Source organism: Psittacula echo (genome assembly GCF_963264785.1).
Source record: "Psittacula echo genome assembly, chromosome: 3".
NCBI classification, from domain to species: Eukaryota; Metazoa; Chordata; class Aves; order Psittaciformes; family Psittacidae; genus Psittacula; species Psittacula echo.
Window position 1 is genome coordinate 9,366,350 of NC_137736.1, and position 25,302 is coordinate 9,391,651.

The 25,302-nt window shown below is 46.3% G+C and overlaps 1 protein-coding gene across 2 annotated transcripts; it reads left to right on the plus strand.

The window, feature by feature from the left end:
* The first annotated feature begins 488 nt into the window (after positions 1 to 488).
* Positions 489 to 12,380, plus strand: LOC308218783 (cystatin-A-like). 2 transcript variants are annotated; one of them, XM_080613177.1, is made up of 5 exons: positions 489 to 1,081; positions 1,217 to 1,330; positions 7,256 to 7,442; positions 10,397 to 10,498; positions 12,212 to 12,380. In XM_080613177.1, the coding sequence occupies exons 3-5, from the start codon at positions 7,377 to 7,379 to the stop codon at positions 12,338 to 12,340; spliced, it is 297 nt and encodes a 98-aa protein (XP_080469303.1). In that variant the 5' UTR covers positions 489 to 1,081; positions 1,217 to 1,330; positions 7,256 to 7,376; the 3' UTR covers positions 12,341 to 12,380. The 2 variants fall into 2 exon arrangements, with proteins under 2 accessions (XP_080469303.1, XP_080469304.1); XM_080613178.1 differs by lacking the exons at positions 489 to 1,081; positions 1,217 to 1,330 and adding an exon at positions 3,014 to 3,551.
* Positions 12,381 to 25,302: the final 12,922 nt, after the last annotated feature.

The window sequence follows — 25,302 nt, forward strand, 5'->3', positions numbered from 1 at the left end:
TGTTTTTCTGCAGTATGAAGCCGTTTGTAAGACGTGTCTGTTTCTTAACGTAAATTACATTTGAAAATAAGTTGAAAATGACTCAGAAGTTGTTAAGAATCAATTCTAAAGCTGATGCATGCTCCAGACTTCACTTCTGCTGAAGTTGCCAGAGGTTCTGAACTCTGCAGAGGGACATCAGCTGTAGAAGATGCTAGGTAGATACAGATTAAAAGAATGTATTTATATGAAGTGATACATAGCTTCCCCAAAATCACTGTCTCACTCACTTTGCATGTGAAGCCAGTTCATGAAACTTGATCTCCTGACAATCATAGGCATTTGGATCTGAAAAGGCCTGGACACCTTGGAAAGCAGGAGTGCTGGTGGGGAGCTGGTAACTGCCTCGGCTTGGTGGTAGGTGGTGCTCGTGTCGCTTTTCAGGACATGTGCCGGACAAAGTTCAGAGCCAAACAATAACTAAATTGCTTGTACAGAGCACCTGTAACTTTGGTGTGAGCCTGTGTGTTATACTTTAGATTCAGACTGCCTGACTTTAAATAGTCACGTTTGTTGGCCCTCCTTAGGGTAAGCAGTCTGCTTGACAAGGCCCAGAGTTCAAGCTAAATAAATGTGATCTTCAGTCTCTAGTTCTGTGTGCTAAATTTTACTCAGAGAAGGTGCCAGAGGTGAGTGAGGCAAGAGCAGTGTGCCCTTTGCATACGCAGCATCAGGACCTGCGCTCAGATAACTAACAGTGTGAACGTGGCTTCCAAGAGCCATTGCACCTCTTCGTAGCTGTCGTGGCAATGTAAAATGCATTTGCTCAGGAAAGAGAGGAGTACAGTATCCAGATTTGAATGCCGGAGTGAACTTAACAGAACACAGCTAGTCAGTAGCCTTCCACTGGTGATTTCCCCTCCCTCTTTTAAAATAAAAGAAAAAAGGCATCAGCATCTTTGATGATAACAGACTACCAGGATTATGAGCCTGCCTTACCTGGGGGAGAACACCTTTAGTGCTGTGCAGTCCCCCAGCATCAGGCTGCAAACTTTGGATTCACCAAAGCCGGGAGAGAAGGTGAATGGAGACAGATGCTTTGGTAAGTACCATTTATTGGTACAGCAGGGCTGGGTAGCTTGAGATGGGTGCTAAGTGACGAGGGAGTTGCCTGAAGTTTTTCTCATCTCCTGGAGGAGGGCTGATTTGCTTTTGCTCTTCTGTTTTGGTGTCTCAGGTATTTAATGAGCGTTGCCGAATTCACTACAAGCCTCCGAAGAGTCAATGATGTGGGGTATTTTCCATCAAGATGGTCCATAACTGTCAGAGCCAAACTGGAGAGAGACCTTGGGTGAGCTGTGTTGCGACCCTCCGGAACCAGTAGAACCCAGTCTTGTTTTGTTTTGGACCTACTTAGCTGAAATTTCAAGATTGAAATGATTCTCCTGTAATTAAGAGAAAACAACTCATCTTTTGTACAAAATATGTGAACAAATGAATTTTATAGTATTAAAGTAATTTTCAAAAGGAATGCGAAACTGGCATCTTTCTTGGACTTCTACAGCTTCAACAGTCCTAGAGGGAAAAAACCAGTAAAAACCAGCTCTGAGCAGGGAGGACAGGGCTCTGCCTGAACTGGTGCCTGTTAAACTATCAGCAAACATGGTGTCTTTGTGCAAATAATACACTAAAATCTGAAAGGAAATGACACATTGCAGAATGATCAGCAAGCGTAGGCTCAGGAGCCCTGAAAGGAAGAAGCTGTCACCATTGTTCTGAACTGCTCGGCATTGGCAGCATTGGTTCAGAGCCGCATGTGGATGCAAGTTTGCCAGCGCTCCCACAATGCTGACAGGCAGCATGCGTCACATACTGGCCTTTGGTCTGCATTCCCAAGTTTTGCAATTTTTCTTTAAAGAGGGAACGTGGTGTCAATTAAAACCACTTTGGAGTGGAGATGAGGATAAGTCTCATTCAGGAATGAGGCAGCTCACTATCCCTCCTTCTGAAACTTGAAAGTAATCCCATAGGTGAATTGCATTTGAACTGGGAAAATAGCTGCGCATACCTGGTCCTGTTGCTTCTGGCCATAGCTGTATATTTAGAAAGCTTTAGTGCAACACCTCTGCAGTTAAAAGCAGATAAATATGAGGAAAGCAGAATTGCTGTAATTATACCTTTATGTTTTGCTAACTAACTGGCTGACAGTCAAATAACAAGGTCTGCTTGGTTGCCAGCTGGTTTTATTACTTAGCACTAAGTCTTTAAGAACCCTTTAACTTGAAGAGAGTCTTAAAAATACAGTCCCCATCTTGCAAATGCTTTGGAATTCAGTAACAGTACCAAAATTCCTGTATACTCCCACTTCCCTAAAAGCCGTGCATATGTGGGGTGGTGGGAAGTAAATGTAGGAATGTACCTGCGTTACTGGAAAGCTGGCAAAAATCTGCGCAGCATCATCTGGTTTATATTTGTTTGTCCAGAAGAGACTCAACCTGCTTGGTGGCATTTATTATTTTTAGGCAGCAGTGACATTAAGTCTCACTTTTCTTTGAGAATGGGTCAGAAATGCAATTTAAGTCTCTGAGGCTATAAAAACTAATTCTCAAACTTCATCATTTTTCCCTTTTTTCCCCAAGGTACCGCAACTGCTCTAAGCAGAACTTTACTCCATTCGAAGTGCTAATCTCGCTCTCAAAGTATCCTCATTGTTTTTCTGCAGCTCTGAAAGCAGAAAACATGTTTGTTCTTCAACTCATAACTTCTTACAATTGTTTATCCTCAAAGTGGAAATCAAATACTGCTCAGAACTGTGGGCTGAATTGCTACCAACCTAATTTGCACAGGAGATGGTCCAGTAATGAGATGTTGAGAACAGTTAGTTTTGATTGCAAAGTGGGTACTCCTAATAGTGACCTCTAACATAGGTGTCTAAAATATTTGTTCTATCCAGGGCTTGGATCTACAACGGCAGGATAAATCTTCCTTTTAAGTCAGCCGTATGATAGAAACTTCTGCCAGTGTGTATTGAGAGTTGGCATCAATACTCTGGAAATTCATGCTTGTATTTCTGTAGAAACTAGAGATTGTAATGAGAATTAATCACTGTCCTCTACCCATCCAGATGTTTGCTCAGCTGTTGTGGAAAAAATTCTTCACTTAAGCAGATGTTGTGAAAAATGGCCTACAAAATGGATGTGATACTTACCCACATTTGTTTCTCTCTTTTTTCAGTAGCCCAATTTAGCAGTTGCTATGAGAAAACCATGAGAAAAACCCCAACAACCAAAAAACCCCATCCCAAATGTAGCACTGTTTTTCATCTGAATATAAGGCCAAACAAGTAGACCTATACAAACCTATATATGAAGAACTTCCGATACCGTAAGTTCTAAGCCCCAAACCTCCCTCCTGCAGGTGTTTGCAGCATGTATACAGAGGTTTGCACTGAGAAGTTGAATTACTCTGTTTAGTTTGCTCTGAGCACAGAGGGATATCTCTTACAGTACATGGCAAATCGCATGGATCAGAGGCTGTTTGAGTCTTGCTGTTGAACATAGTGGAACGTTAAGGTGAGTTGCTGGAATTGCATGCTATGCTTTGGAGCACAGGGAAGGAGAAAATGAATTTGCTGGTTTTTTTGAGTACTTAAGATCTGCCTGTGAAGGGGGATGTTTTGTGATCGTATGCTAATGGCACTGGTATGACCTGTGGGCCATACTAAACAAAGGCAGGTAAAATCTCTGTCTAGTGACCCCTGTCCATTCTAGGATCGTGCTTAATCTGCGATTGAATCCTGCTTCAACTGTACCATCAAGGTAGTCACAGCATTACTGGGCTGCTTGATGTCATATGAGAATGAAATCATTCACCCCACAGATACCAGGATTTCATCTTTTTCCTGTTTCTAAGTTTTATTTCTGCAAGGAAAGGCACAACTGGTGCCCCTACCCAAAGTTGAGATTTCCTGCAGGTGGCTTGCCCCACTGCTGGGGCTTCCCCATTGCTTGGACGTGGTAAATATAGGTGAGCAGATCCTGTTTGCTTGGGTCATCCTTTCAAGTGTGAGCTGCTTTTTTCCTTCTGTGAAATAGAGATGTGTTTTTTCTGGCACTCGCTGCTGTTGTCCTCTGCAGCGTGTAGGCATGGAAGACTGATGAAATAGGTAACCTCTTTACAGGAAATTTTTAAGAATAGAATTTGGTTGTCTTGGAGCAGACTGAGGGGAAGCAGCTCTTTACTGGTACAAGAGACTCAGCACAGTCTTTTGGACATGACAGTTTTGTGCTGCTGAAGTTTAGGTTTCTATTAGTCCTCCCTGATGTACAGCATCAGAAATCTGAAATCAGTGTGAGTAGCAGGAGGGCAGACCTTTATTGCAGAGCAGCATATTGGAAGTCAAGGCTGTTGTTACTGTGATGATGACAAACAGATCTTCAGTTGGTAGATGGAGGGCTGCTTTCTTTTGGCAGCTCTTAAAATGGTGCAGACTGTGTGTCATTTCATCCAGTCACAATTACATGCCTTGTCACTGTGAAACCAGAAGACTGACCTACTGACTTCGGTTTCACAATCATTCCTACAGAGCTGACTTAATTTCTGGTTTAATAATAACTCATAAATTCATAACCCTTGGGTTTGGGTTTTGTTTGCTTTGTGTTGTACTCATGTTTTTATTGCCTGTAACTTCTGCTTCCTAAAATTGCTTATACAGGACCACAGAATAGTGGCCTGCAAGCTATAGACATTTATTTCTTCATTACTGGGTTAGTGCAAGATGTTACTTGGCTTTAGAACTATAAAGTGCTGTTCTCCCAGCACAGATTTTCCAAGTTAAGAGCAGTACAGTTATGTGAAGAGAAGTTGCCATTGTGCCAGTGGTGAGTGTAGGCTGGAATGGCATGTAACATCAAACAGGTCTCCAATACCGAAGTGTAGACTCTCACTGGCTTGTCAATGTTGCGCAAGAGATGGGGATGGCTGTTCTTTTCAAAACAGCGTTCCAAATGCTGTTTCAGTACATCCAAAGCTTAATAATTAGGTGTAGATGAGGTTGCCTTGGAGAGTCCACTGCCACTGATCATCTTTGATAGCAGGTCTTTGAAACATCAAAAGTTCAGTGACTTCAATGAACTACATGTGCAGGATGAGTACTGCATCCAAATCTTAGAAATATCACTGGATTTTGGGGGATGACCATTAGCATTCCCATGGCAAAACCCAGATTTGCCTGTGTAATCTTTAGCATCAGCTTGCTGACAATTAGTGTTGTTTTTCCTTCCCTTCTGCACAAATGTGTGCATTCTGGAAGAAAAAAAAAGAAGTTCTTACGCTTGGAAGTCAAAACCCAGCAAACCCAGAAATACAGAATCCAGTGAATAATTTCCATACAACATGAACATTCTTGGTTTCACACCTACCGGATTAAAATTTAATTCTCTTAGTCTTTGTGTTCATGTATATTTCCTACTAATCAGAATCAAGAGTTCTCCAGGGAAGTAGTGCTGCCATGGGGATCTTATCAACATCCCTTCCCAAGCGAGTTAGATCTGCATCCTGGTGAGTGGAGAGGTTTATAAAATACCCTGGTGCAGCACTGATGCCGTGTGATTGTTGACACATCCCATGGCTTCTGGCCTCAGTAAGGTGAGCTGGCTCTTCCAGTTAGTTGGCTTATCTGTCCTCCTGTGCGAATAAGATGCGTGGTAGGGACATGTTGGAAGATGATCAGCATTGAGTGAATCAGCAGGGTCTTGTGCAACGCAAAGCATTTGAGCTCATCAGCTTGAATTGTTGTTAACTCCCTGAACTGGGCCTTGAGGAGCTCCTGATCTCAAGCAGTGAATTCGGAGAATGTGGCAGAATCCCAGTTTTAACACTTACCTTCATTTGCAAGGACTGGGAACACTTTTTGTTCAGAAAGATGTTGTCTCAGGGCAACTGTTTTTTCTCAAATGCCTTTCATCCACTCTCCTGACACTAACACTGCTGTTCAGAATTTGGGAAGTTCTGCACCATCTTTATCGGTAACATGCTGTTACTTTCATCTATATACTGTTGAGTGTAGGTCCTTTACAGCCCCAGTTTCTCAATCTCGGGTCCTTTGTACCAAGAACAGGCCTTGAAGTTAGATATGAAGCCCTTGTTTACAGTCTGTTGCATCGCTTGACATCTGAGGAGTGTTGGGAACCTGGTGAGGACACCGATAAGTGTGTGCTACACAGCCACCATTGCTGTGGCCATGAACATGCTTGTTTCTAGGAAATTCCCTAATGCTGATTCCAGCAGAAACGCCCATTGCCTTTGTGCAGCACATACCCCCATGTACTCACCCCTAGGGACTAAGATTGCCTGGTCTCTTGCTGCTTCTTTGGTCCTAGCTCTGGAACAGCATTCCTGCCACTTGTTGGAGAGGGGGGTGGCAGGAATACCAAAGAGGAGTAGGTTTTTTCTGTGGTCTTGAGGTGTTGGTTCTTCCTTACCAGCTGGGGCTGCTAACACTTGCCGGCAGTAGATTGAGTGTGTTTTGAGCTTTGTACGTTCATGTATGGTCACGAATGTGACTGTCATATGTTTGACTGTAACAGTATGTTACAAATTCCAGCTCTGTGTGAAATATAAATACCTTGAGCAGCTATTGCACACACACAACTGCTGTAGTGAGAGGGATCATACTTTGTCTGCCAGGAAATTGGCACAAGAGTTTCATAAAAACCTGTAACTAGTACTGCATATTCAGTTGTTAGCATCAGGTTTGATGTGAAAGCAGCAGAAATAACTTATTTGCAGTTCTTGAACCTAGGATTTAATTTTTTTCCCCTTCTGTTTCTAGTGTTTACCTTGGCTCCTTTCTGGTTAGGCAGATGGTAGTATAGTCACTAAAATTAAAATGCTATCTGCTTCAGTTTCTTGCTTGCAAGGATACTGAGTCAGCACAATTTCAGTAAGGAAATTACTGCATGCTTTCTTCTGATCTTGAATGGTGTTGGGAAATACTAGGTGTGACTCTAATCCATTTCCTAAGCACAGGGACTAGTCATCTGCACATAGGTGGAGGGGCAAGAAGTTCTAACTGTGGCCCAAACCAACTGTCTTAAGATGTGGGTAGCTGGGGGCTGTTGCTTGCTTTTCTTATTGATGTGGAGCCTATACACACTTTAGATTTTAAAGTGGTTCTTACATTTAGTATTATCAGTGGTTTGTGTTGCTTTTTTCCCCCCTTTTCCCCATTTGTCTCCTTCTCCAGTTCAGTAATGGTAGGCTCCATGTGTTACAGGTCACGTGATTCCATGACACATGTGTATGTATATATACAAGATGCCTGCTGAGTCTGCTCAGACTGCACTAAACTTCCCTCTTCAGAACCACCCAGCATTTCAGAGAAGTTACCTGCCACTATGATGCCTGGGGGCTTATCTGAGACCAAGCCTGCTACTCCAGAAGTCCAGCATATTGTTAACCAGGTGAGTTGTGAATATCTAAAGATGAATTCTCTGTCCGGAGGCTTGTGTAAAGGCTGGGAGACCAGATGGTGATAATGATCCAGTGTTAAAAGCGAAGAAGCTAGTGCTGAACGTCTGAATTCCCTTGCCTGCCAGTGTTTTCTCAGCATTCTGCATAGGCCGTGCTCTGGTAAGACTGAGGTGAACCATTCTCTGTCTCATCCTTGCAAGGGATAGTACTACTGGCTTCCTTCAGTTTATAATGTTCATGTATACTTCTAAGGCCAGCTCTGTTATGCCAGCACTGAGGTCACTTGTTTGAAATTAAAGTTGTTATATTTGAGAGGAGAAGATTGTACTTGGCAGAATTAATTCCTCATTGAAGGACATAGGGCAAACCATGTGGTAGTATGCAATAAAGACATACACATGACAAGGCTATGGATAAATGGCATGTTCTCTGTTGGTACCTCTGGAGTGTTTTCTGGAGTCACGGCTAAGATGTAGAGCCTGCTAGGGAGCCTGGCAGCATGAGTCTAGTTGCACGGTGGTTGGTTGCTTCAGTCCCGCTCTGGAAGCAGCTGTGTGAGCAACACTTCTGCAGATCCTCTAATGCCCTGCAGTGCAGCAGCTCTTAAAAGTGCATGAAGTGTGTCCTGAGGAGTGGGAGGGGATTGGGAAGGCTCCTTTTGTGGTGCACCCAACCAATCACCTTCACCCTCCCAGCTCTGAAAGAATTGCTCATCCCTCTTTGGCAACAGCATGAAGTGTAATTTATGCCCTCCTTGAGGAAATAAAAATAGGAAGTAGTGAAGATGAACATACTGGTCGATACTGCTGCACACACCTTATGTGCAGGGCTCCCAGCTTCCTCCTTTGCTGTGCCATAGAGGACAGAGTTTGCACCAGCACCATTCCATATCTCCTGCTACCTTGCAGGCTGAGGCCAGGCAACGATGAAGCCAAACTTAAGGTGAGCTGGGCTGTGCATGTGGAAGGGCAGAGCCACCAGGAGATATCTGTAAATAGGCTGTGTAGGCTGGTGTCAGAGTACTTCGACCAGGTTCTTTGAGATATTCCACATATGGAGGGTATACTGTTTAATATCTAATTTACTTATTTGATACTATTTGATGGCACATGAGGCTTTTGATTTAGCAGAGTGATACAAATATACTGGTAGCACAATACAGATATATTAGTCCTAGCAAATAGGGCAGTGGGAATACAGCAGTTGGTGTGATACCACCAATGTGATCTCCATGTGGTCACTTTAGTATACTCATTGTCATGACACTAGGCATCCTCAGTCACCAGGAAGGAGTACATGGATTGAAGCCAGTTCAAACCCGCTGTTGTCTTCAAAATTCTTTAGTTCATAGTCAGGCAGAGTGCTGTATTCACTCCCCCCATACTGGTCTGCCTACCTCTGCGATGTCTTCACATTCTTTTAATGAACTCAGAGTTACACCACCAGTTGATCCACTCAACTGACATAGCTATTTATCTAAAACAAATACTTTCTGATCCCCTTTTTGTTCAGATAAAGTCAGCCTTTGCACAGTTACACCCTGCATTTTCTGAGTTTCATAGGCACATCACTCTTGCCCAGCTCCTCTGAGTCACCTTCCATTGTAGAAGAAGATTTATAGTTTTTCCTGAAACACATAAAGTGTAGGGCAACATTTAGGTTCATTACCAATTACATTGGTACTGTCCTCTCAGAGATTAAATAGTCCTGTAATTACTAGGCTAAAAGGGCAGGGGACTAGCAAGTGAGATAGGTCTGAGCAGCAGGGGAAGTCTGGCCCTGTGTCTGAGGCATCATAGAATCATAGACTGGTTTGGGTTGGAAAGCACCTTGAGATTATCCAGTTCCAACCCCGTGCTATGAGTAGGGATGCCTCACACTAGACGATGTCACCCAAGACTCAGTCCAACATGGCCTTGAACAGTGCCAGGAATGGAGCATTTACCCCTTCTTTGGGCTGCCTGTGCCAGCGCCTCACCACGCTCACAGTAAAGAACTTCTTCTTTATATCTTACCTGAATTTCCCCTGTTTCAGTTTGAACCCATCAAGCCTCATCCTATTGCTAAAGTCCCTGATGAAGAGTCCCTCTCCAGCAACCTTGTAGGCCCCTTCAGATACTGGAAACTGCTCTGAGGTCTCCACACAGCTTCTCTTCTCCAGGCTGAACAGCTCCAATCTTCTTCTTCAGAACAGGAGAGAGCTTTCACTGGTGTCCCGTTCCCCTTCCCCCCCCCCCCCACCTTCACCCCCAACAAAGGCTTTCATATAATTCTGTAAAGAAAATATTCTGCAGGAACAAACCTTATGTTGGGGCAATCCTGCTGTGCTTCCAGCCAGATAACAGCGTCACCCTTTCATGATGCAATTGTGTGGGATTTTATGCTCTGCTAAGCAAAGCAGCAGCTCATATGATTTGAGGGAAGTTGCGAAGAGCACCTGCAGACCTTGGGATGCCCAAGGTCCATCTGCTCTTGGGACTGCATAATTATTTACTTAAGCCTCTGCCTTGTCTTCCTTGTAGTGACCCTTAGTGAGCTTGGCAATGTTATTTATTCAGTTATTAACACTTTTTTGGAAATATCTGTGTCAACAGTCTGTAGATATCTGAACTGCGTATTTTAAGATCCACAGGGCTTAAACTGGGTACTGTTCATAAACATCCAACCTGAGCTGAGCATGAATGCTGTCATCACAGAGCATTGTTTCTTCTGGAATGCTATAGCCCAGGAACTACATCAGCTAGAAAGTCTTAAGTCTCGGGGGATTTTAAAGAATGCTGGAGGCAATGATAGGGAAAAGGGCTGGAGGTCTTGGTGTAAATAGAATTATTTTGGGGGTTTTGGGTTTAGTTCATAAAGGGTGTGGTTTGAAAGGATGAAAACTGGAGTGGTAGATAGGAAAGAAATATGAACCTGCCAACTATTTTTCCCTTTCTTTTTACAGGTGAAGCCACAATTGGAAAGCAGGGAAAACAGGACATATGGCATCTTTAAAGCCATAGTATATAAGACTCAGGTGGTCGCTGGGATAAACTACTTTATTAAGGTTTGTATATGTTACAGGAGCTTTGTAATTATGGTTTGTAGTTAAACAATAGAGGTGACTTGAATAGTGGCTTATAACAAGAAAGGGAAGCAAATTTAGTAGGAAATCACCTGATGTGACTAACAGATGCTTATAAAATTCCTGTATTTGTCACTTTTGTAGAACAGGAATATGAAAACTTGTAAAACATGCACTGTGCTGCTTCAGATGTGAATAGTCAGTTTCTTAGGATCATCTCAAAGACTATGGATTGCCTTATCAGCTCAAATTATTTAGTCTCAACTCTGCCCTCCTGTATCCTTTTCAAGGCATAGTAGCTTTCCTGTTGGGTCTGTGTCCTCCAGTTGTGTTTATTGTGATGAATTTGAGGTCAGTCTGGGGCTCTGTTGGACAGTTAGAGTGAATTTTTTACTGTAATGCAAGCATCCCATACTCTGCAGACTAGTTTTTCATGCAAGCATGTGTGTTGATGTTCTGATTCTGTGTCACGTGCTGCAGAGGTACAGCCTGCCTGTCAGTTCTTCCTGTACTGTCAAACCCTCCCCCTTTCTGTTGCAGAGCTAAAACGGATAATACTTAACTTGGAACCCTCTGATAGCATCGTCCTCTACTAGGAAACCTTACCCAAGGATTTGAGGAACTTTCAGCTGGGCATATTTGCAACTGATGGCTGGAAAGCATTGCTTAGTGGCAGGCTGGCTTTCTGGAAGTAGAGCTGACTTTGCATGTGACTGCTGTATCTTAACTCCACTGTGTGCAGACACATGCCCGGCAGGATATGCTCCCTTGACAAGGCTCAGAATCTCCATTAATTAAATTGACAGATTGGGCAGATAGTAATTGTGCAGAGAGACATTATGAGCATTTGCTCCACACTTCTCATATTTAGTTGAACCCAGGAATGACAGATACTGCCAAACCTTCCTCTTTCCCAAGCCCTTCCTGAAAGTAACTCTTAAGAGTTATTTCTGTTCTGTGAGCACCATGAATTCTATTGACAGACTACCTATTGTATGACTAGTCTCAGCTGTACTTACATCAGTGATGTTTTTCCTTCCTTTGGTCCTGTGAGATGTGCTTTTGTGGACAAAGTACTGAGTGATGAAGAGGAACAATTTACAGGAAGGCTGCAGTAAAGCCAGAAGTCATGCCCAGTTGCGTTTCTTCACTTCGTGCCATCTTACTGCTGACCTAGGCAATGTAAAATACTTGTCTGCTGTTCATGCTAAGCCTCATGACCAAACTGCTCAGAAATGAAGATTGACATGTTACTGAACTGGGAGGAAATCCCATTTATGACACTGAAAATGGATTATTTGTCTCCTCTTTCCCATTCTGGCAAGTGACAGGAAACAGTTACTCATTTTAGCATTAATTGGGATGAGCTCTGTGACAAGATTCATTACTTTATACTTCTGAATTTTCCACATCACTAGTATTTTACCGGAAGAGCTCAGATGTAATCCAGACCAAAACAAACCTAGTGCCACGTTGCAGCCACCAGAAAGCATGTAGCAACTTCTTGGTGCGTAAGGCATTAAACTTGCCGTTCATACTATATAATCGGGTTAAGAGCTGTTGAAGTAAAAATGGACATACTCCTAAAATTAAGCTCCTGAGCAAAGATCTTCTTCCAAGTATATAAAGAACATCCTTTTGTTTGAACCTGCTTTGAACCCGTGATCCTCACTTTCCCCCTGTTTTGGTTTCTAGGTCCAAGTTTCTGATACTGACTACGTCCACTTAAAGGTGTTTCAGAGCCTTCCTCAAGAGAACCAAGGTCCCAGCCTTGATGGTTTCCAAACTGGCAAAACCAGAGACGATCCTCTGACCTACTTCTGAGACACAAGGAGGAATGGTGTCTTACTTCCACAAGTTGCATGTGGATTCTGCCTGTGTCAGTAAACGCATGAATGCAAAATAAGTTTTGAATGTTTATGAAGTTTAATGTACTGTGTGTCATATCTAGGTTTGCTGCCTGCCTGAAGCTCCAATAGCCTATGAAATACTAACCAAGGCTGTTTCCACTACCTGAGCTACTATAGCTAAGACAGAGCACACCCATTTCAGTCTCTCTTTCCAAAGCACTGTCAGGCATCCTCTGAAGACAAAACTTGGGCCTCCCCAGTACAATTCAGGCAATAACAGCCTAAATATGTCAGCATGTGGCTTCTTGGGTTTACTTTAAGCACATTAAATACAGATTATTTGCCATGCAGAAAGTGTGTGAGGTGGATCAGATGGATAGATTAGATAGATAATTTCTGGCCTGGGTGAACTGAGAAACCAAACTGTGTCCCCTTGTAAGTGCAGCATTGTTGTCGCGCACGGAGGGAACACATGCACAATCAATATGATTGATAAAAGTGATCCGTTTATTGTGCTCAAATAATGGGTATATATAGTGTCAAACTGCCACGTACACACAGCTTCCCGTAGTGATTGGTTGGCATATACAGCATTGGGTACATTCCAGGTGCATTTCGGTGATTTTCCCCTGCTCATATACACATCCTCCTCTCAAGGTCTCTGCTCCTAGTTCACAGACAATTTTTAGCTACAAGGTAGGCCAGCTGCTCTTCTATCTCTATTGGTTAACTTCCAGGGTTTTTCCACTGTCGGCAACTGTACACAACTGGTGTTTTTTCTCACTTTCACAGAATCTGTGCTTAATTAAGCTCAGACATGGGAACACGACCTTTGCTTGCTAACCATGTCTCCACAATTCCCCCTTTTTCTTTTTGAGCAAGCCAGACGGACGCTACACTTTTCTTAAGCATTGATATCACACATCACAGCATACAACTTGCTATTAATACGAATAAGACTATTGCACATAATATCGTTACACCTTGTATAAGCAAATCTTTAAGCCATCCAGAAATTCCCCATCCTCTAAAGAGTTTTGTCAACCAGTCCAAACCATCATCTTTCATTAGTCGCTTGACCCCTTCTTTCAATTGTTTTATACTTTTATAGATTGATTCCGAATGATCTGACAAATTCATACAGCACATCCCTTCAAACTCTGCGCAACCATGTCCTTGTGCCAACAACAAAAAATCGATTGCTGCTCTATTCTGTAAGGTGGCATGACGAATACTGTCAACATCAGTTAAAAGTCCACTTAGTGCAAGCATAGTAGCATTTGTCTGTCTTGCAAGCCAACAACCTAGTTTATTTAATGTTGCTAAAGCTTGAGCTCTAGCTACTTTGGGAGCTAAAAATGAGGCAGCTATTATTTCACCCAGGTTCCAAAAATTTACTTTGTCATCACAGCTCAAATGAAAAGCATGCTTTGACCTTCAAGAACACAATTCTCTTGTATATTATCATAGTGCTATTAGGGATAAACATGCCTAAGATACCTACTGTACATGGGCAATTATATGGGACTTTATATGGGACGGCACCCCCTGCCAGGCCCGATCCTGTGGCAACTAAGGCACAGACTCCGTTTCTGGCTACAAACAAAATCCCTTATTGAGTGAGCTTACAGGCTTTTATAGTATTCTGCCTAGCGGTTAGTAGTGGTTAGTTCCTTTGGTACTTTTCCATCACGAAACAGTCTTATTGATCACGCACTTTCTCAGCTAATCACATTACTGTCCACGCACTTTTGCTTGACCAGTTATTTCTAAACATAGTTCTTTGCCATCACTACTCATTATATCGAAACTTTCACTTCCCCTCGATTACACATTCTTTATCATGTCTTAAGCATCCTCCTGTTTCCAAATTTACAGTCCTCAGAAATTATCTTGCTGTTCTCTCTTCGGTTCCACCCGATGTTCTTTCTCCGGTTCTTCCCAACTTGTCCCTTTCACTTCTTTCAAGGTTTATGGTTGATAAGAGTCCAAATGTTCAGGCTCTCGTCCAGGTCTACTGGTGCAGCTTCTTGTGCAGCATGTTGAAGACGGCTTTTTTTTTTTTTTTTTTTTTTTTCCTTCACCCTCTATGCTACCATTGTATTAGAATCTTTCTAGTTTTTGTCTTAGCATTTTCTAGTAGCTGCTGCAAATTTGCATGCTCTAACATCTCTTTTACAAGTAACAAATCCACGCAGTACAAGGTATAGTTTCTCGTTAGTAACTGGCTAGTAAATACAGGTGGTTTTATACACAAAATCACAGCCTCTAATAATAGCTACGTTACAAGCACACATATTCAAGTTATTACTTTTCAGTTACCCCCAAGTGATGTCGTGCAATCATTTATTTTTCTCTTCCTCTATCTCATTCTGCTCGGGGTATTTACTGTCAGCTCCTATAGCTGAAGTATCAGGTTTCTCCACTTGTCTGTCCAGCTTATGGTAAGGGTTAACAAACTCTGCAGGTAGCCACCATGGATCTTTAGGTAGGAGGATACAAACATACCCCCTATCAGCTCCTGAGAAGGAGCTGGGTTAGAGTGATTCAAAGACATTCTGATGGGAAAAGAATGTGAAGCTACAGCTGCCTGTCTGCTTAGCAGCAGCCATAAATATCTGCCAGCAACCACACTTTTGCATTAACCCTTTCTTGTCCAAAATGTTAATCTGTTACCCATTAAAACTTTTACACAAACCCAACAACAAAAAATACACAAAACGCTGTCTGTCCTCAACACACACACACACACACACACGTGTGCGGGATCCCACAAGCACACTCCATACAACTACAATATTCAAAACACAAAGCCCAGACAATCATTACTTCCACTACACAGTCCCTCATACGGAACGTGGCGTAAGGACCCTGTGAAGACAATCAAAAATCAGCTCCAAGCAGCATCATCGCAGTGTGAGGTTGCAGGCTCACTTTAGCGGGTGTCCCTGCAGAGGCTCTGCCTCCCCACATTGCATGAGCCTTGGGCTTTTACACTGACCAAAATGCACACTCATTCCGATGCAGGTGGCCAGCCTACATTGGAAGAAGTGGTCAGCAATATCCTTAAAAAGTCTCCAAGGGCTAATAGAAACATAAATATACATGGATATATATTTCCCAACTTCTAATACATGTGGATAACAAAGAGACTATCAAATGAGTTGTATACGGGGTTTCAAGTCCACAGCCTGCCACATTACTCATTTACTCATATAACATGTTCAAAAGGCTATAAGGGTACTTTTTTTTTTTTTTTTTTCTTTCTTTCTTTTTTTCTGTAGGGGCCAATTTGTCGTCAGCAGGGAGGATTCCCCCAGGGTAGGCTTTGAGGGTTGTTGTCGCTCGTTGTGGGGAACCCCCCTGTCCCTCGCCCTGTCGCACAAAGGGGGAGTGTTACCAGGACTCACAACGCTCCACTTCACATTTTCCTGCGGCTGCCGTTGTTGCTGTTGCCGTTGCCGCAGTTTCTGACAGTCGCGCTGCAGCTCCGGCGCTGCCCGCTCGGCCGCGCGGCCCGAGAGCTCTGGCCGTGCCTCCCGGGGCACCTTCCTCCACAGCTCCTGCGCAAAGGTCTGCACCCGCGGCTCCTCCACTCGCAGCGCTCCAGCAGCTGTCCTGGAGACAACTTTCTCGATAGCACCCCACGTCCCCTTCCATAATCAAAGAGGGCAGTAAGCCCTTTTCCTAGATCCCGCTTCTCTAAGAAGCACTTAAATAAATCAAAGGCCGCTTGTCTTTCCATTTTTCACTACTCTCTCTTTTTTAAGTTTTGGTACCAATGCAGCTCACCAGCAAGCAGGCCAACTTAGCGGGCGGCGGAGGCTCCCTCTTCGTCCTCCAGGCTCAGAGGCTCCTATTCTCTTTCAGGATTGACCTCTGTCTCTTCTCCGGGCTTTACCTTAGGACTACTTAGTAGTCCGATTCTTTTTTTTTTTTTATCATAGGCTCCTCTTCTCTTTCAGGATTGGCCTCTTTTTTCTTAGGCTCCTCTTCTCTTTCAGGATTGGCCTCTTTTTTCTTCTTTCATTGCCCGTTCTCTGCCCGGCATCTTCGACCAGCAAAACCAAGCATTTTTTTTCTTCTTTCAGCCCTCCGGATGCTGCTTCTCCGGTGCTTTCCCGCTCCATGCGCAATTCTCCCAGCCACTACGGGTACCCGGGTTCCTCTGTTGGTCGCTGTTCGGGTGCCAATATGTCGTCGCGAACGGAGGGAACACATGCACAATCAATATGATTGATAAAAGTGATCCGTTTATTGTGCTCAAATAATGGATATATATAGTGTCAAACTGCCACGTACACACACCTTCCCGTAGTGATTGGTTGGCATATACAGCATTGGGTACATTCCAGGTGCATTTCGGTGATTTTCCCCTGCTCATATACACATCCTCCTCTCAAGGTCTCTGCTCCTAGTTCACAGACAATTTTTAGCTACAAGGTAGGCCAGCGGCTCTTCTATCTCTATTGGTTAACTTCCAGGGTTTTTCCACTGTCGGCAACTGTACACAACTGGTGTTTTTTCTCACTTTCACAGAATCTGTGCTTAATTAAGCTCAGACATGGGAACACGACCTTTGCTTGCTAACCATGTCTCCACACAGCATCACTGTACAGAAGCAGGGTGGAGGGAAGGAATCAGCTCCTTGAAGGAGCAGAAAGATGCCCTCTGCCACAGAGCAGCATTCAGCCCCTGGCGCAGGGAGTGATGTCCTGATTCAGAATGTGCTTTCCTGGAGACCTGGGGAGCTCATGCCCTTTTTTTACCTTTTGGGTAGCATCAGCCACCTGCAATGAGACCAGTTTTCAACTGAGCTCTGAAGCACCAAGAAAAGAGGGCAAACCCAATCCACAACAAAAATATTTCCCATTTCCAGTTAGCAGCTGCTGAGGTAGGGGCATGTACCTTACCTGCTAGGGAGCTGGGTTCAAAGTACAAGACATTAAACAGGTTTCAGGCCATGCCTTCCTTGTATTCATATTTTGGTGTTATAGTGAAGGATGGATGTGTAACTGGCACAGGTGTCTAGTGTGGAGGAAAATGTGGCAGCTGCCCCTTTCTCTTCATGCCAGTATCCTTGGTCAGATGCTTTAGTTCCTCAAAGTGTTCAGAGAACCTTTGGACTCCTGGGAGTAGTCCTTCCCTCATGCAGCTAATACAGTTTCCACAAGAGCTCAGAACTGCAGCCTAATGTTAGCAACTCTTTAAGATGCAGCAAGTCTCTCATTATCACCACTGACATCCTCTCACAGCATTTGGAGGTAGTGCTCAGCTTTTTGAACCATGGAAACTCTTTGGGGTGGGGAGTTACCAGCACCAAAAAAGACTCTGTCTCCAAACCCACTATTCTAGCAAAACAAGAAGTGCTATAATAAGTCAGAGTTAGTGCTCCCTTTATTCCATGTTGGGAGGGGGGTGGGGACTCCTTGGCCTGATATGAGCAAAAGCATGTTAGCCTCTCAATAACCAGGAGGCAGAACGTGCTGCTTCTAAGCAGTTCTGGTTATACAGGCACACAGAGCACATCTGCAACACAAAGCCCTGTAACGCGCATGTGAGCCCACTGTGCCCTCTCCTCGCAAAGCTGCTCATCATCCTGCGGCCAAGGACGTACAGCAGCGTCACCTCAAGGAGGGCTGTTGCCAGTTCAGAGGGCAGCAACCCCTGCCCAACCTCCAACCTACACAAGACAAACATCAAAACTTCCAAGTCTGGCTACGAGAGTTTCTGAGCAGGTATAAATGAGTTGCATAAGCACAAAGATAAACCCAAACCCCATCACAGACTGGGTGTGGTTGGAAGGGTCTGCGGGAGCTCAGAGTCCCCAGCTCCTCTGCTCACAGCAAGATCAATGAAAACAGGTGGCTAAGGACTATGGGCAGCCAGAATTCCAGTGCTCTCCATCGATGGAGCTTCTCTGGGCAACCTGGTCCTGTCTGACTTCAACTCTGGCACTTGTTGAAGGGGAGAAAAGCACTGTGTGTGTGTGTGTGATGGCTTCCATGGGGTTCCGTGGCCTCGCCCACTTGAACACAGGGCGTTCCAGATTCAGCCACATCTGTGATCACCATGGTCACCATGTCCCCATATCCCCAGCACTCTCCCCGTGGCCACTGTATCCCCAGCACATTCCCTGTGGTCACCGTGTCCCCCCATGTGCGGGCAGGTGGCCCTGTACCACAAGATGGCCGAGAAGGCCGAGGACATCCGACAGCCTCGAGCACATCGTCTGTAGGAGGAGCCCCCAGAGCACCCTCCTGAGCCCCCAACAACTCCTGAGACCTGAACCGGCCTTGACTGAGCCCCGAGCCCCCGTGTGGCGGTCACCCTCACAGCAGCCAGCCCAGCCTTGGGTGAAGCAGGTAAACGTGGTCAAGGTTAGCCCCGAGACCACCCCTCAAAAGGAGATACCAAAGAGAACAGCGGGCTTTTGCAGACCATCGGTGTCAAACACCAGGCTGCAGGGAGTTCTAGCTTTGGGTGGCCATCGTTCTCTGAGGTGGTGAGCTGCTGACATTTGTTCTCTCCCTAACCTGTGGGGCTCCCAAACCCGCCCGGACGCGTTCCTCTGTAACGTGCACTCGGGGGCCCTGCCTGAGCAGGGGGTTGTAGGAGACGCTCTCCAGAGCTCCCTTCCAGCCCTGGCGCTTCTGTGTGATTTCACGTCAGCTTTCCAGCCAGCAGAGCTGAAGCTCCCCCTGCTGTACGAGCAACGCAACAACGTGTGCTGCCAGCGTTCGCTGGAGCTGCACCGCTCGAGCCAGAGCCCCCCTTCGCAGCATCACCTCTCTGCTCCTCTCTGCCAGCCGAAACCCAAGAAGACACCGGAACGGGCCGCAGCATGTATGAAATCCCCTCTGCTGACCTTGGCCCGTCTGGCTCCAGAGGCGGACCCAGCTCCAAGAGCGAGGGCGCTACCTCAGCATTTGCCTTTATTTGGGCAGCGCCTGAAAGGGCGGGCAGCGCTTGTGAGCGAGTGAGTGAGGCAGCGTTTGTGAGAGAAGCAGTGAAGAAGCGGAGGGCGAGTGGCAGGCTGCGCTTGTGACTGAGCCCGTGAGGGAGCAGGGAACGAGCGGGTGGGATATGCTTGAGAGTGAGGCAGCGCTTGTGAGTGGGTCAGGGTTTGTGAGGGCAGAGCACCTGTGAGCGGAGAGTGCTTGTGCAGGAAGAGCACTTATGAGTGGAGCAGTGCTTGTGAGTGGAGCAGTGCTTGTGAGAGTGCTTGTGAGTGGAGCAGTGCTTGTGAGAGTGCTTGTGAGTGGTGCAGTGCTTGTGAGAGTGCTTGTGAGTGGTGCAGTGCTCATGAGTGGTGCACTGCTCGTGAGAGCACTCGTGAGGGGAGAGCGCTCGTGATTGGAGAGCTCTCGTGAGAGGAGAGCGCTCGTGAGTGGTGCAGTGCTCGTGAGTGCAGAGGGCTACTGAACTGAGGAGCGCCATTGAGCGCTCATGAAAGAAGAGGGCTCGTAAGAGAAGAATGCTCGTGAGTGCAGAGCAGTGCTCGTGAGGGGAGAGCGCTCGTGAGGGGAGAGCGCTCGTGAGGGGAGAGCGCTCGTGAGGGGAGAGCGCTCGTGAGGGGAGAGTGCTCGTGAGTGGATCAGCGATGGAGCCGAGGCTGAGTGAGCAGGCTGGAGGCATGGCCAGGCCGTGTGAGGACATGCGGCTTGAGACACTTGCTGCTGTGGTGGCTTCTGAACTTTCTGCGTAAGTCCTGAGGGTGGCCGCGTGGCACAGACCCTTGCTGAGCCCTCCGCTTTTTCTCCTCCCTATTTTTCTGCTGCCCAGGATGGGGAGGAGAGTCAAAAGAATGTAAACCCAATGGGTTGATTTAAGAACAATCCAGTAACTAAGGGACCTGCTGGGCATCCTGATAACCTTGCTCTGCTGCAGCTGAAACTGAGCAGCTCTGATATCTCCACTGCCATCTCCAGGGCTGCCTTCCCAGCCAGGCCCTAGGCACCCTTCACAGTGAAGGGGGAGCAGAAACAGTATCTCAAAGAGTCTTCTTGCCAGTGACATGCAGGGAAGGCAAGTGGTGAGAAACGTTTGTAGCTGTCAAGAGTCAGCCTACACACTATGGTCTTTGGTGTCTGTGACATCAAATCTGACTGTTTGTGTGAGGAGTTCACTCCTTTTTTTTTTTTTTTCTTTAAAATAGGCAAATGATGGGCACAGACTATGAACTGAATTTTTACTACTTGATTTGCTACTGCCCTTCAAATCAGTCCACATCACCTGATATTCAGAAAGATGCCTTTCAAATAATACCTGTGGGAACAAGGGAGAAACGTCTCCAGCTTTCCCATATCTCAGTTCTATTCCAACCACATCCAGGGCAGCACCAGGCTCTCACCATTTGTGGCCAGCAGTATGGGTGGCTGTAAGAAGCCAGGAGGTCGCTGTGGATTCTGTACAGGGACAGAAGCATCAATCTCATGCTTGGATCAGGCATTTACATTTTGCTACGTGCCTCAGGAGCTTCTGATAGTCCTGTCTGGCCTGACAAAGAAAAAGAATCATATGGAAAGCAAAACACTTCCAAAGCTGCCTCTTCTGCTGGGAGAGAATGGAAATGTCCCTGTGGAGCTGGAAGTGCTATTTGTGTGTGATGTGCTGCTGCTGTGGGAACAGAATCTGCAACCAGCAGAGTAGGAGCAGATTTGCATCCCAGGTGAGTTGCTTGTGGATGTGATGGGGTGAATATTTGCTTTTTTCCCCGTCAGAATGGCTTACAAAGTGTTCATGCATTGCAGGGCTCTCTTGAACTCTGATTTCTTCTCCTAATGTGAAAGTCTTTTAGTGGTTAGAGAGGAAGTTGCTGTGATGGAGGTGAATTATGCTTGCAGTTACAGACTTGGTTTTGTTCTTGCAGGTCCTGTGACATCGCTGTCGCATGGGACGTTACTGTAGACGCTTGTGATCCCTCAGAGGACAACAATCCCTTCTGCTTTGTATCCTGGAGCAATCCTTCCCAACATATATCCATCTCAGGGTGAGTTCTTTTGGGGTTTCTCTTCAGTAATGTGTGTGTGTGTTGTGAGTTGCAGTTTGCCTGCTCTCTGCACTGCTCCAGCACAGTGTCACGGGCATGTGTGCCATCATGACACATGACAGAAAGACTGGCTGAGAAGGTAACAGCCTGGGCAGGCCAGAGAGTAAAACTGGTATCAAACTCCATCCTCAGCATGAGGCCAGGATTTATGTTGCAGCAGGGATTTCTGGCTCTAAATGCTGGGAACTCATCCAGTACAAATACCAGGTGGGAGCTGCAAGGGGATCCTGCCATGAGCGGGTCCTCGGGTGAGCTGTGGGTCCTGCCATGCCCCAGGCAAACCCCATGGCGTGTGGGAGGTGTCTGTGCCTGGCAGAGAGTAGCAGAGAGAGAGGTGGTGCAGCCCTGGTAGCGCTGGGGTAGGAGGTGGTGGGGCCTGGGCTGTGGTGTGGCAGCGGGAGCTGTGTCCAGGGTCCCCTGTTATGCAATTAATGCCTTTTTGGTGTGTTTTTGTGTTTTAATGTCCCCATGTGACGCGAGCGCTGCTGGATTTGCACATCCCGCAATGAGACACGTTCTTCAATGACTTGTCTGCGCCATACCCAGAATATTTCCAGCCCTGGACAAGCCAGGATGGTTTGGGCTGCACAGGCTGAACATTCCTGCACACCTGGGCATGAGCTTGGCATCGGAACCCCCAGCCTGAATGAGTCAGTGACTGAGATTCCTGGGGAGTCTCCATAGAGCAGGGGCAGAGACCAAAGGGAGTTGCAGCTCATTAATGCCTTAATGCCGGTGAGCAGCCAAAGGCACTCAACTGCTTCCACCTGCCTTCTGCTGCTGGCTTTGTCCATAGCTGCCTCTGCTTCCCCGCTCTGGCTGTGACTGCGGGCTCCCTCCTCCAGGTACAGACCCTGTCTGGTTTCTGCTCCCCAGCTCTTCCCTGTAGCAGCTACCAGGAGGACAGACCTCTGTAGCCTGGCGCTGGCTCTGCTGCAGCCAGGGATAGCTCGGACCGGTGAGTGTGGGAGAGGCTGCTGGAGGAAACTGGTTTCCACTGCAGCGAGGAGCACGGCCCCGAGGTGGAGAGGACACCCCGGTGAGGGCGCACAGGGGCGTCTGGGAGGTGGGAGTGGGCGCTGTCGGGGTCCGACCCCGACCCCAGGTGCTGGTGGCTGCTGGCCGCAGTCTGGGGCTACCGGGGTCGGTCTGTGCCGCTGCTGCCGCAGGGGGCAGGAGGGTTTTCAGCCAGCTCCTGGCTCTTGCCCTCCGTTCCGGGGAGAACTGGGACATTCTTGGGTCCTGGCCCCGCTTCTCCCTCCCCGGCTGCCCCGGGCTGCGGGACCAGGTTGTGGGGCCGGGCAGAGCTGCCAGGGTTGGCCTGGGAGCAGCTCCAGGGCTCTTTGTGCCGGGCTGTGCTGCCAGGAGCTGACTGTGCTATGTCTGTCCTTGCACAGGGATGGGCAAATGGATGAGCAGAGGAGCCCCAGCAGCAGCCGGGCTGCCTGTGCCGAGGCCGATGCTGCTGCCTGGCCGGTGATAGTGCGAGGAGTGTGCAGCTCCAGTGCAGACATGGCCACAGGTTGGGGGGTTGGGCCCTGTTTTGATTTTGGGTTTGTTTTGGGGTTGGGTTTGGTTGGTTTGGGTTTTGTTTTGCTTGTTTGGATGTTGCTTGTTTGACTTGAGTTTGGGTTTTGATTTGGGTTTGGGTTGGTTTGTGTGTTGGTTCAGCAGGTCCCCTTTTCTTGCAGCCGCAGCTCCTGGACATCTCCAGTTCAGTTTTGGATCCACCTCATTTACAGCTCCTGTTGGTTCCTGCTCTGGGTTCAGATCCAGCTTATGAATGGCTTCAGCTCCTGGTTGTCATGGCTGCAGCTCATTTGCAGCTTCAGGTCAGTGGTTTCTGCCCCCACAACAGCTCAATTTTTTAGTTTTTTCTTCCAGCTCCAGCTCATTTATGGCTTGGGCTCAACTGCAGCTTCACTTCTCTGTTTCTGCCCTTCTTTTTTTTTCAGGCCCAGCTCCTGGGTGGCCCCAGTTGCATTGTGGCTGCAGCTTGTGTCCATCTCCAGCCCCTTTTGCTGCCTCAGCCTCTCCTCAGCTGCAGCTGATCTTCACACCCCAGTGTGAGCAGCCCCAGCCCATTACAGCTTGTGCTTCTTGAAATGAGCCTGGCTTGTGGTGAACACTGCTGCCCCTCTGGATGCCAGAGAGAGACTCTTCATTAGGGACTGTAGCAATAGCACAAGGGGTGATGGGTTCAAACTTGAACAGGGGAAGTTCAGATTAGATATAAGGAAAAAGTTCTTTACTGTGAGGGTGGTGAGGCACTGGAACAGGCTGCCCAAAGAAGTGGTAAACGCCAACAGGAATTTTCAATGAAAAGCACTTAGAATGAAGCAATGTATTCCTGTTTGGTGGACTCTCAAACACAAAGAGAAGAGATGATGTTCACCTCTTTTTTGAACTAGCATACAATCTGATATGTTTACCTAAAAAGGTGACAGCAAGAGATGCACAGTGATAGCCTACAATTGCCATTTCCAAATAAGCTGTCAGAGTTTTACTAGAAAAAAGATACTCGAAGTCAGTGTAGGAATGGACTAAAACAAATCTGGAACTCCAAGATGATGGCAATAAAGGCTGAAAGGAGGCATAGAAGTTCCTACATAAGAGTTGAGCACCCCCAGTTGTCAGATTAGACTAAGCATAGGATATTCAAAAGGCCTTGGTATAAGCTGGTGCCAACAATAAATAGATTTTGAAGGCATCTTTATGATGCTGTCAAAAAAAGGCAGTGACAGCACACTCGGGTGGGAATGGGAGAGGCCATAAATACTTGGTAAACAGAAACACATAGTAAGTGAAACACCTTGTCTGAAGAAGGAACATGCAAATACAAACTACATTTTCCAGTACACAGAGCCCAGTGTCTAAATGCAAAAAAGTCCACTGTATTACTCCTTTAGGATCTATTGCCCTTGACTAGGTTGCACTGTTTATTCCTGCTGCGTTTACAATACATCCCAGAGTCAGAAACTTCCTTACATTCTACAAAATGTTACATCAGCAACCTTGAAGCATGTTGAGCTCCATTAGGAAGTACTATGCATACCTTTCATGTATAGGAATCCTGCTATTCCTGCAACTGCCCCAAACAGCAACAGCCAAAATAAGACCGTCTCTGCTGCTGATGCCTGTCTCCATTAAAAAAAGGATTGATTAGTAAGAATGCAACTGTGTGCTACACTACTTCAGAAGACAACCCTGAGTATGTTTTATAGGTATTTGGTTTTTAAAATGTAACCTCAAGAAAGTACCAGAGTCCGTTATTAGCAAAACCCTACACCAGCTCTAGGAAAGTTAGAAGGCAAGTTCCTTACTACAGTGAAAACCCATCGTGGCTTGAAAGGCGATGGCCATTCCATTCTTTGGCCTATGAAAGGCTGAGCCAGACCTCAGCCAAATGAAATTTCAGCAAATACCTTGTATTGGGTTTGCATGGCAAGATTTGGGTAGAAGAGAGGCTTCAGAGGTGGCTTCTGTGAGAAGATGCCAGAATCTGCCCCGATGTCAGAGAGAGCCAATGCCAGCCAGCTAGAAGATGGACCCACCACTGGCCAAGGCCGAGCCCACCAGTGACAGTGGTAGCACTTCTGCAATAACCTATTTAAGAAAGGGTAAAACCTGATATGCAACAGTAGACAGAGAGAGGAGTGAGAATGTGTGAGAGAAACAGCTCAGCAAACACCAAGATCAGTGAAGATGGAGGAAGGTGAGGTGCCCCGGGCACCAGAACGAAGATTCCCCTGCAGCCCATGGAGGTCTAGGGGTTAGTTAACCACCATTGCTGGAAGTCTTCAGTGTAATTCGTGGAATTTTGGAGCTTTATCCAAAGTAGAAAAACCCAGGCTGACACCTGTACAAAACCTACAGGCTCTACA

What these genes read in the sequence shown, in the direction of transcription:
- LOC308218783 (XM_080613177.1), top strand. Translation starts at nt 7,377, where the DNA reads ATGATGCCTGGGGGCTTATCTGAGACCAAGCCTGCTACTCCAGAAGTC. An exon ending in TCCAGCATATTGTTAACCAG is followed by an intron (nt 7,443 to 10,396) that starts GTGAGTTGTGAA and finishes TTCTTTTTACAG; the next exon opens with GTGAAGCCACAATTGGAAAG. An exon ending in GGATAAACTACTTTATTAAG is followed by an intron (nt 10,499 to 12,211) that starts GTTTGTATATGT and finishes TTTGGTTTCTAG; the next exon opens with GTCCAAGTTTCTGATACTGA.